This window comes from Phoxinus phoxinus (assembly GCF_949152265.1).
Source record: "Phoxinus phoxinus genome assembly, chromosome: 11".
Lineage (NCBI taxonomy): Eukaryota > Metazoa > Chordata > Actinopteri > Cypriniformes > Leuciscidae > Phoxinus > Phoxinus phoxinus.
The window spans coordinates 22,165,260-22,177,992 of record NC_136886.1 but is presented as its reverse complement, the minus strand read 5'-3'; the positions used below and the strand labels follow the sequence as shown (position 1 = coordinate 22,177,992).

General features: G+C 39.4%; 1 protein-coding gene across 6 annotated transcripts in view; it reads left to right on the top strand.

Annotated features, from left to right (window-relative positions):
- Positions 1–12,733, top strand: part of LOC307007413 (SEC14-like protein 1) — a 254,101-nt gene that overhangs the window by 126,575 nt on the left and 114,793 nt on the right. For all 6 annotated transcript variants that reach the window (XM_079629446.1, XM_079629445.1, XM_079629442.1 and 3 more), the window contains one exon: positions 4,842–5,031. In XM_079629446.1, the coding sequence (XP_079485572.1) occupies positions 4,842–5,031 (190 nt within the window). The remainder of the gene's footprint in view (positions 1–4,841; positions 5,032–12,733) is intronic.

Sequence of the window (12,733 nt, the reverse complement as noted above, 5' to 3'; positions counted from 1 at the left end):
AGGGGGCGCTGCCGAGCCCCCCTGCCACGCCCGGGTACCAGCTTCAGGCCAACCCTGATGGCCGCAGGTTCTGACCTGTGTACAAAGTTTCAAGAGTTTTCGAGCACGTTAAGGGCCCCAAAAGTGCCCGAGAAGTCCCACACAGTAGAGAAAGGGTTAAAATAAAGCCCCCCTCCTCTCTCACACACACAGACACTGAGAGAGACTGGAAAAATTCCCATCAAATCACATTCAAACCAAAATATCTGACTTCCTGTTGGTCGGAGCTAATGACTGTAAATTAGAAAGTTGTCCGTCTCGTGGAGATAAATATAGATACCGATTTTTGTTACTGTAGGTAAAACTAATACCCCATTTTTGACTAAAGGTGGCGCTACTGAGCCCCTTACCACGCCCGTTTCTGAAACTTTGCACAAGTGTACTAGGCAATAAATGTAAAGTGTCTGTCGAGTTTCATGCAATTTCAAGTATGCTAAGAGTCTCAAAAACTTTAAAAAAGAATATTAAAGTTTGATGCGTTGCCATGGCAACAGTATTTAAGATATCAATAATCCTTTCACAGGTCTACATCTGCCGTGTGTTTACATTATACACATAAAGTTTGAAGCAAATCGGGTAAAAATAAGAGGGTGATTTCAAAGCATTTTGAAAGTGACACACTTCCTGCTGCCAGTTGGTGGCGCTATAACTTTGACTCACAATAGTCACATCCATGTGATCGGCCTCTTACAGCGAACACACTGCTGAAGTTTCATCCAGATCAATTAATGTATGAGGATGTTATAACACACTTCCTGTTTCCAATATTCGCCATAAATTCGTTTCCTCGCCACGGCCAAACCGTTCGAGATATCAAAAATCCCCTGGCAATTTTTCATCCTCCATGTCTTGACTTCATGCACACCGAGTTTCGTGGCGATTGGTTGAATTTTCTAGGAGGAGTATTTTAAATTCCATTGCATGTGTTTTTTAAACTACGCCAAATAGCCGACTTCCTGTTGGGCTGGGGTAAAAAGTCAGAGCACGAAGGATATATGAACCGATGAGATCTATAAGTGTACCGAGTTTCATATTATTACACGCAAGCGTGTTTGATTTATGGACCAAGTTTTCGGACCGCGTTCCAGGGGGCGCTGTCGAGCCCCCCTGCCACGCCCGGGTACCAGCTTCAGTCCGGCTCTAATGGCCGCGGGTTCTGACATTTGTGCAAAGTTTCAAGAGTTTTTGAGCACGTTAAGAGACCCAAAAGTGCCCGAATAGTCGTAAGAAAAATAATAATAATAATAATAATAATAATAATAATAATAATAATAATAATCCGAAGGAAAACAATAGGGCCTTCGCCTTTTCAAGGCTTGGGCCCTAATAAATATAGCTGCAAGCAGCGATTACGGGCCCAAGCCGGTGGCACCGCCACCCTGGTGCCTTTAGTTACACTAAAGGCACCGGGCTGGCGCTGCCACCGGCTTGGGCCCTCCATCGCTGCTTGCAGCTATATTTATTTATATATATATATATATATATATATATATATATATATATATATATATATATATATATAAAAAGCCGCCACCCCGTTGCCTTTCGGGTTCCTGTGCACGACGGGCAATAACGTAACCCCGCTTTGACTGTCGAGAAGAAGTCTGCTTTAGAGCTTGCATCAGTGTGAGTCTTTCTGCTCCCCTCCAAACACACACAGAAAAGGGGGGGGCTGTCTGTGTGTGTGCCCTCCCTCCCTCCCTCCCTCCCTCCCCACACACACACACACACACACACACACACACACACACAGAGAATGGCAGGGGGAACTCTGTCAGAGAGAGACAAAACCACATTCAAACCAAAATATCTGACTTCCTGTTGGTCGGAGCTAATGACTGTAAATGAGAAAGTTGTCCGGATCGATAAGCACAATATACAGACCGAGTTTTGTGACTGTAGGTAAAAATAACCCACCCACTTTAGTCAAAAGTATCTTGAAAGTAACACACTTCCTGCTGCCAGTTGGTGGCGCTATAACTTTGACTCATAATAGTCACATCCATGTGATCGCCCTCTTACAACAAACACACTGCTGAAGTTTCATCAAGATCAATAAATGTATGAAGACGTTATAACACATTGTGTTTTTCTTTTCTCGCCATAACTTCGTTTCCTTGCCACGGCCAAACCGTTCGAGATATCAAAAATCCGTCCGCGATTTAGCGTCCTCAATGTCTTGACTTCATGCTGACCGAGTTTGGTGGCGATAGGATAATTTTTCTTGGACGAGTATATCAAATTCCAGGGGCATGCATTTTCATACAGCCCATAAAAGCCGACTTCCTGTTGGACTGGCGTAAAACTTAGAGCACGAAAGTTGTTCGGCCCGATTAAATCTATATGTGTACCGAGTTTCATATTATTACATGCAAACGTGTTTGATATATGGACCAAGTTTTTCGGACCACGTTCAAGGGGGCGCTGTTGAGCTCCCCTGCCACGCCCGGGTACCAGCTTCAGCCCAGCCCTGATGGCCGCAGGTTCTGACCTGTGTGCAAAGTTTCAAGAGTTTTCGAGCACGTTAAGGGCCCCAAAAGTGCCCGAGAAGTCCCACACAGCAGAGAAAGGGTTAAAATAAAGCCCCCCTCCTCTCTCACACACACAGACATTGAGAGAGACTGGCAAAATTCCCATCAAATCACATTCAAACCAAAATATCTGACTTCCTGTTGGTCGGAGCTAATGACTGTAAATTAGAAAGTTGTCCGGCTCGGGGAGATAAATATAAATACCGATTTTTGTTACTGTAGGTAAAACTAATACCCCATTTTTGACTAAAGGTGGCGCTACTGAGCCCCTCCACCGCGCCCGTTTCTGAAACTTCACACATGCCTAGTACCTAATAAATCTGATATGCATGTTGAGTTTCATGCAATTTGAAGCATGTTAAGAGCCTCAAATGCACCGAAAAAGAATATAAAAGTTTAAAGCGTTGCCATGGCAACAGTATTTAAGATATCAATAATTCTTTCACAGGTCTACATCTGCCGTGTGTTTACATTATACACATAAAGTTTGAAGCAAATCGGGTAAAAATAAGAGGGTGAATTCAAAGCATTTTGAAAGTGACACACTTCCTGCTGCCAGTTGGTGGCGCTATAACTTTGACTCACAATAGTCACATCCATGTGATCGGCCTCTTACAACGAACACACTGCTGAAGTTTCATCAAGATCAATTAATGTATGAGGATGTTATAACACACTTCCTGTTTCCAATATTCGCCATAAATTCGTTTCCTCGCCACGGCCAAACCGTTCGAGATATCAAAAATCCCCTGGCAATTTTTCATCCTCCATGTCTTGACTTCATGCTGACCGAGTTTCGTGGTGATTGGTTAAATCGTCTAGGAGGAGTATTTTAAATTCCATTGCATGTGTTTTTTAAACTACGCCAAATAGCCGACTTCCTGTTGGGCTGGGGTAAAAAGTCAGAGCACGAAGGATATATGAACCGATGAGATCTATAAGTGTACCGAGTTTCATATTATTCCACGCAAGCGTGTTTGATTTATGGACCAAGTTTTCGGACCCCGTTCCAGGGGGCGCTGTCGAGCCCCCCTGCCACGCCCAGGTACCAGCTTCAGTCCGGCTCTAATGGCCGCGGGTTCTGACATTTGTGCAAAGTTTCAAGAGTTTTTGAGCACGTTAAGGCCCCCAAAAGTGCCCAAAAGGTAGTAATATAATAATAATAATAAATAATAATAATAAAGAAGAATAATCCGAAGGAAAACAATAGGGCCTTCGCCTTTTCAAGGCTTGGGCCCTAATAAATAATAATAATAAAGAAGAATAATCCGAAGGAAAACAATAGGGCCTTCGCCTTTTCAAGGCTTGGGCCCTAATAAAGAAGAAGAAGAAGAATAATAATCCTTAGAAAAACAATAGGGCCTTCACCTTTTCAAGGCTTGGGCCCTAATAATAATAATAATAATAATAATAATAATCCGAAGGAAAACAATAGGGCCTTCGCCTTTTCAAGGCTTGGGCCCTAATAATCCAAAGGAAAACAATAGGGCCTTCGCCTTTTCAAGGCTTGGGCCCTAAATAGAAAAATATCATGAGAAACAGGGCCCACCAACAACAGTGTCACCTTTAGAAAGCAATTTTTGCACTTTCCCCGGCAACTCACAGGTAGAGTTTTCGCCGTATGTAAGGGGCTGTTTACACCTGGCCACTTCATGCGTGTTCTGTGATCTGATCGTGAAAAGACCAGGTGTAAATGCCCTCCGAAATGCATTCGAGACGGATTTGAATCCGATCGCTCAAACCACTTCAGGAGGAGATCTGGGCCGCATTCCAGACAAAACTGGACAAGTGTAAATGCATCTGGTTGTTGAAACCACATGTAAATTTTACTAACAAAAATGCTAAAAAATAAACTCGTGAGAGCGTGTTATAGGCTATATGTCAGTAGTAGGCAACTCCGGTCCTTGAGGGCCACTGTCCTGCAAAGTTTAGTTACGTGTTTTTTTCGAGAGTGCATGTCGGACGCATCATAAACAAAATATCCCAAAATTATCGCTAGACTTTCGATATAATATCGGGCAACGTGATATCGCGATAACGATATTGAGTCGATATATCGTACACCCCTAGTGCTGGGCTAAATACTTGTTTGCTGCCCACCAGGGTTCAGATGGCAGCTTTCACAGATATTTAAAGGAACTGTACTAACAGAGAAATTGCACAAGTTAATTTTAATCGAACCAAACCTGCCAAGTGTGAACACGCCCTTAGTCAGTGGCATTCTACAAACCCACCTGTCTAGCTTAGTTGTTGGGCCTTCTTTCCTCTCAGATCCCAAAAGATGAGCATATTCTACGGTTCCTGCGTGCACGGGACTTCAACATAGATAAGGCACGGGAGATCCTTTGTCAGAGTCTGACGTGGAGGAAGCAGCATCAGGTGGACTACCTGCTGGACACATGGAGCTCTCCTCAGGTGTTGCACGATTTTTACACCGGCGGCTGGCACCACCACGACAAGGGTGAGTGAGCACAGTAATGCCCTGTCAGCTAAATGTATTTGTCATTAATGCATAGCCAATACATACCGGCTTAATGATGGGAACCATTTATTCATGACAGTTCATAAAATGTCGGAACTTTCGCACTTTCATGCCAAAGAGACTCAAAATACTCTGTCAATTTTAATCATACAGATAAGTGTTATACATTATTCAAAACTGTTAAGTGTCTACTTTTATTTGCGTACACTCACAATAAAAACAAAATGTTGTGCTTTTCGGAAAATGAAGAAACAAACAAACAGGATGCTCTCTCTCTCTCAGTGTGAAGTCCATTCTGATACATATCAGAAAATGAACTGTAACTTACTAAATACTTGCCACACATACATGAGAGATGCGATTTAGAAAGCTTGAAGTGTCTACTTTTAAATTAAGTAATTCATTTTTTTTTTTCTATATATAGATTTATTTTTATATTTAATAATGGTCTCCAAGGTTTTAACAATGAGTATTTGATTACTATTGACTGTTTTATTGTGTTTGTAAGGTGTCCTTGAGTGTCATGTAAGGCGCCTATAAATAACATTTATTATTATTATTATATTGAAGTGATTTTTCTTTCGTCCATCCAAGGACGCCAAGTAATGTAGTGATTGGTACTCACGTCACCGCTGACATTGTGACTTTTTGATTACTCGTCAATTAAGGTGTGGTTATGAGTACATCAGATGTATTTCATGAAATTGCTAACTTGTAGAGCCTCTTCTGTATTATCAGCACTAGGAAGATACAATTAGAATAAAATACATTTTATTAATAAAAATGAATCAAGTGATTGGAGTGTGGCTATGGAAGAGTTATGTTATGGAAAGATAAACTATTATTTACATTCTCTGAAACTAATAAGGTCAAGACCTTATCATGCATCTAATAAATAAACAAAATATTATTTGTTATCAACTAGCATCATCTATATTACCTCTAATGTAAATTAGAAAATGATTTACTGATACTATACAACAGTGTCACGGTCAACCTCTGGAAAGAGCTTTGGTAAAGTGATATTTACATTCCTCATGGTTGAGTGAGCAGTCTGATAGTGGTGGTGACGTCTTCCACATTGTTGTGCTGGGTGACAATTCAGTGGGGAAAGGAGCTGGGATCCGTTTCAATAGCCTTGAACACAAAGCTCAGTGGGATGCTGATCTACTAGCACCAAAGGGTCCTAAAATCTGGAACACGTAGATGAGACCCTGAAGTACAGATGGTACTCAACCAGAATACGACTTTTACCGCCGCCGTTCCCGCGGTGGTAAAATTGCGGGTGTGTATTTGCTGCCTTTGAACGCTAAGAGGCGCTACAATCGCAGACTTTGAAAAGTGTCAGTTTATTCTCTCTATTGTGTAATCTGCCGCCGCGCCGCGGCTCATTGAGAGTGATTGAAATGTAGTAACAGATCAATTCAAGTGAAACATGTAGTTAAACGAATTCATAATCACAAGACTGAAATTAAATGTAATACATTTAATAAATAATGAAAACATTTCAACACACAAAACATTGCAATAGAAAAATATTAGGCTACATCAATGAAGCTTTAGAACAGCATAAGACGTGGTGTTAACAGCGGGCCGATGATAGCGCAGTGGACAACGCAACAGCACGAGCTTCACGGAGCTTCAAGCGATGAGATCGAATCTCACTAGCTTTGGCTGACAGGCAGCGTTACATTTTTTTACCATTCTTGATGCTTAGATAGGTAACTAACTGTTTATTGAAGTCAAGCATTTTGTTTAATTATCAATGGCACATTTCAACATAAATTTGCTAAATTCCAGTAGAGCCGATGCACAGACGACAAAACTGATGAAGGAAGATTATCAGCCGATCGCGTCAGAAAATGAAAATGATGAAGATAGTCTTTAATCTGCTAAATTATTGTTTTGTGAATCATTCACGAAATTGAGATGACTGACATTGATACCCGCCATAGCAAAGGAAGAATTTTTTTAAAATTCCTGGACATTTCAAGGTTTAAATAAAGTGTTGGGGGCAGTTTATTTATTTAAAACATTGCATAGAGTTTATTTTCAGATAAATAATTCGATTCATTATTTTTTTTTGTAAGAAACAGAATATTATTCTTGCGACATTTTAAATCTGTATTGCCAAAGAAATTGCAGCTAAATAATAAATTAAAACAGTAGGCTAGTCTACAAAACGAAAATAGTTCAAAGCAACATAAATTAACATAATGCGTTTTTCTTTGCTTCTTTCTCGCGCTGGATCTCTTTTATTTGAGTTTATTTAGTCTCCCTGCACTGCGCGCGCGGAGTCTCTCTCGACCCATCATACAGCTGATAATACTGTATCGCTGTGTGTCATCCATACAAATCACGAAAAAAACTGTAACAAATGATTTAGCCTTTGTTGCTTCAAAGACACAGAATGTCTTGTTGAATTCACCGTACAATAAAACGAGGTGGATCGATAATTAAAAGCTCTGTATCTGCGGCTCACTTGCATTCGTTTAGTTAGTCGATAGTTCATGTTTAGATAATGCCAGATTATTGACAAACACACTGCTCAAACATATTAAAATTATACAAAACTAGTTGAAACAAATGGATTGAACACTTCAACTGAAATGCTGTGTGAAACCCCTTTAAACAATACATAAAACTACAATATTTTTAATTTAAGGGCCTACATTTGGACACATCGAGAGATTTATCTTTAAAGGTATTTTGCCTTTGCCTGGTCATCAGGCTCACTCTGCATATGAAAGACAGAACATTTAACACCTCCTGAACCCCCAACCCCCCACAGGCTATCTGAGTTTGAGACTGACTTAAAACAAAGAGAAGTCACAATTCACACTTAATTCTAGACATAGCATTAGGCTAGTAAAGTGTTGATAATGAAAGAATTTTATTATTTAGGCTACATGTAGGCTAGTAGGCTAATATTTCTGTCATAAAAGTTTATTACTAAACATTTAATTATTTCAATAATTGAAGAAATAAAACGCTACCTCGGTTTGGGCCAGCTTTTTCCAAGCAAACCTAAATTCAAACGCATGTTCATTTGTTGTCATGAATACAATGTTCAACTCCATGTTAAATTCCACGGGGTTCTTTGGATCCTTACAAGTACAACCTGCATGCGATTTGTGAATTATTATTATTTTTTATATAAATCTCGAACCACAGTGCTTGCTGCTGCTAAACTAAATAACATTTATAGAATAATTATGAACTTAAATGAAACAATATCGCAACATTTCGACAAATACATTATATGATCTGTTTTTACAATTTAATTCAGGGCGATTTAGCCTATACTACATTTAATTATAGCGAGATTTTCACCCTTGTCCGTTCATCATTGGGAAGCACTCACAGCTAGTTTGAGTAGATCCTCTGCACCTCTCGGTTTCATACGGATTACCTAATCAGATAACATTTATTAAATATTTAGACATTTAAAGGCTTTAAATATAGCCGATTTCTTATTGTGACTGAGCGGAGGCAAGTGGCTTTCGGTTCATTTTTATGACGCGCAGTTCCCGGAGACAGAGACGACAGATAAACTTTTGTCGTTAGCCTAATATGAATAAAAGTTTACAGTTTTGAACGATGTAGGCTAGGCTACTCTACTCTGATCTGTATGACTAAAAAACTACGGAGTAGCCTATTAGGGCCCAAGTTATTTTAGCTGTCTGTTATGAGAAAAATAAATCCAAATGAACGCGCCGCCGCGTCTGCCGAACACTATTCAACATGCCAGAATAAACCCGACTTTAGAACAATGGATAGCGCCACTCGGCCTGGTGTGCCAAAATACTTAATTATAAACTTCAATATTTCATTCAAAATAATCTCAAAACGCTTTGTAACATTTTGAAAGCCGTGCATGCATTAAGGGAACCATGAACGTAACTGAAACTGGTTCTGATTTTATTGTTTGTCGTTTAAACGTGCCTGTTGCATATCTTTATTTTATATATTTTATATGGTCTATTGGTGAAGTAATGTATAGCATTGATTACTGTGGAGGGAGGGGGGATTCAAATAATTCAGCTGAAGCAGGGATGTTTAGACCAGAAGGAAATCCCCGTCCCCGTGGCAAATCGCACCTTATTAAAACCATGTTTTTTAAAAAAATGTATAGGCTAGGAACCAAAAAAAAAAGGCTATCCTGTATAAAAAAATGTTTTGTTTGTTTGATTGTCTGCATTAATAATAGGCTATGACATGCATTAATAGGCTAATATAAAATGCATAATAGGCTATATGTTTATTCGGGATTCGAACCCGTATCATCCAAATGATCGATACGTAAGTTCTACCACTCGGCCATGAATTTACTCATTCGTCTCATTCCTCAATAGCATAGCCGTCGATTTCGGTGGGGATGGTGGGGACGCGTACCCACCAGATTTTGTCATGAGTCATTTTGTACCCACCACTTTTTAGGGTTGCTAGTAGGGCTGTAAGTGACACCAAACCCACGATTTGATTCGTATCACAATATTTGACCCACGATTCAGTTCGTATCACGGTTTTTGACCCACGATTCAGTTCGTATCACGATTTTTTTGGGGATAAAAAAATAAATAAAAAATCGGTGCTGATGCAGTGGTGACCCGTTCATGTAACATATAAGGGTGGCGCTGCCAATGAAGCACCTAACAGCTGTCACAAAGAACTGGCAAAAGTAATCTGAATATGTCAAATATAGCAAGGAGACATTTTTATTAATAAACAAGTGTTTTCTGTCTCGCTGCAAAGATGAAGTTGACGATGCTGACTCGCGATCTTAGGCTAGTGAACACGGCAGAGAGAAATGCACATTTCATACGGATTACATAATTTTCTTTAGTTTTGAATGGTTCTGTTTAAAAGTATGATTTAAAGCGTTCTGTAGATAATATATATATTTCTCAGGTCTGTGAGGCATAGGCTGTGCTGAGTTTCGGTTCATTTATGAGACGAGCTCCACTTCATGCGCCGACGCCTCCGTGTCGTCGTGATGGATATCTATTATTTGCTTTACTTATTATTTATTAAATCCAGGCAATTGGTTGATGAAACATTGATGGAAATTAAGATACAATTAATACAAAACGAAATTCACTTTAAAGAAAGGCTTTGTGCTTTCTGATTGAGGTCTGTGAATGTTTTAAAGGATATTTTAGTGCCGATTTCAGAGCAGTCACGTCCGTAACCGAGAACTGTCACGTCTGTAACATCGTTTTTTCCTCATAAATGCGAATACGAAAAATAAAATAAAATAAAATTAATATTTTATGTTCTGTGGAGCTCGTTTTATTTTTTCAAACGTTTATATTATTTTCTGCTTAAATAGGCTACTGAGTGCATGGAGGAATATAGCCTAGGCTATTCCGCGCTCAAGCACATGCATAAATCTTGCCGCAAAGCACCGGCAAAAGCAGACTAATGATAATATGTCTGAAAAAATTAGGCATTTTTATTGTTTATTAATAAAATATATATTTCTAAATCAGTGTCGGCTCCAAACATATCTATATACATCTCCGCTAGTGGATGCACCTTTCATATGGATTACAGCCTAATCAGCCGGTATTTGCTTTCGATTCAAATTTTTTAGTTTAAAAGTAGACATTTCGAGCTTTATATAGAAATATTCAGCATGTTTTTGAGGCTATACACTGCATTTCAGTTCATTATTGAGACGCGCTCCAGTTCACACATGGAGATAATTATATATAGTGCGCCCTGTTTGTTTTATTTAATTTTACAAAAGCACAACGTTTTCTTGTTATTGTGAGTTTACCCAAATAAAAGTACTTGCGACAGAAGCATTATTCCTTTCTGTATGACCAGAAAAGATTGAGTAGGCCTATTTAAAGTTGTTTCCACAGTTGATAGTGTAAGCCGGGCTATAATGGTCCAATGAGGGTTTCCAATAGCACGGGAAGGTTTCTTGCGCGTTCCGTCTTTCCAGCATCTCAAAGTAATTTGGGTTAAATGCAATACATTTCTCATATGTATTTACTCGTTATTTCATCTGACTCCATAAATGAAAGGTTTTAATAATATCTATGCATCACTAAAAGTGAGCGAATGTTTGATTATTACTTTTAGACTTATTAAATGAACAAGGTCAAAATCAGTTTGAATAATCAAATGTAACAATTTATTAAATCAGGTATCAGGTCAATTGTATAATCAATTCAAAGATAATCAATATAAAGCATGAATAAAAAGAACCCAACCTGAATAAATTACATGAGGCTGGAAGTCTCGGTCACTTCCAGCCATCACGGGCCAGTCTAGATACAGAAAGCGCCCCGATCCCTCCACTGCATTCCATTAAATAGCCAAAACCTCTTTCACATGTTAACAATGGGAATTTACATTCAGAGTTGACACCTTTTGGGGGTAGGAGACCATTTGCCTAGAGACAACCTTCCTTTGTGTGCCAGTTTCTCTAAACTTCTCAAAACCTGATTTCTTTTTGTTTAATTTATTTGGAAATGAGACATTTGTACCACTCACTCTGAGACATTCAAAATGATACTAAACATAATAATCATTCATATTAAACCACATATATATTCTTATGTGAGTCTTTAGGCGTGAGAGGGAGTGAGACTGTATGGGGGAGGTCAGATGTTAATTTCCAGCAAGGTTCTTTGTTTCATAGAGCAGTTTATCTCTCCAACCAGTTTCTCCAGCTTTACAATAGGAAAATGCAAGTGTTCGCACCGACGCGTGCCATGCAGTGCATGCGTGCTCCACACTCCGCACACACTTTGAATATGCACCTAATATCCATATAATAGCGAACATTTATCTAGGTTAAAGTTAGAGCGAGCTGCCATGCCAGATGGATAAGTCCTTTTCGCTTAGGCTACATTAGTAAGCTACATGACGTCGTCTTTCAAAACATGACCTGTGCTAAAGAGAAAAAAAATTAATGCGTCATTGTACCCAGCACTTCTGAAAATGCACTTCCGAATGCGTCTCTGTCCCCAGCACATTTCAAACCAAACTGACGCCCATGCTCAATAGAATAGTAAAACAAATAATCAGCTTTATTGCACCTAATTTATTTTTGTTTGTTATTTTTGTTATTATTATTATTTTTATTTATTTTTTATCACGCTGCTCCCAACGGGCAATAGGCTTATGTCGCCCACCGACGTCTAGGCGTAGGCTACAATATGAAATAGCCTAAATACATTGTTCTCGTCTCTATTTTTAAATTATGATTCTATTTTTCTGTCCTAAACAATGTTCTATAGTAGGCTATTTCATCTGTTAATTGACATTAACCCCGCTTACATTTCAAAATACGGCAAACTCTGCTGTTTTGCACAATGTCCCTCTGCGCCACCTGGCGGTCATTTCGCGAATGACTTTGAAATGCGACTGGATTATTTTTGCCGCGGTAGTTTCGCCGCGGTGCCTGGCGCGGCGGTAATAGGCATTCTGGTTGAGTACCATCTGTAGGTGCAGAAGGTCTTTAATCTGGAACACGCTGACAATGGTACCTTGAAGTGAAGGTTTACTCTCCTTAGCTTAACCTTGTTGCAAATATATTTGTGTGTCTTCTGCCTCTCTGGGCCAGACACTCAGAACTTGGTCAATCCACTTTTTTCTCTTTGGCATGGAGACTCAGGACATGCTGTAGTCGTTGTTACTGTCTCGCTGTACGAAAACTCTGAAC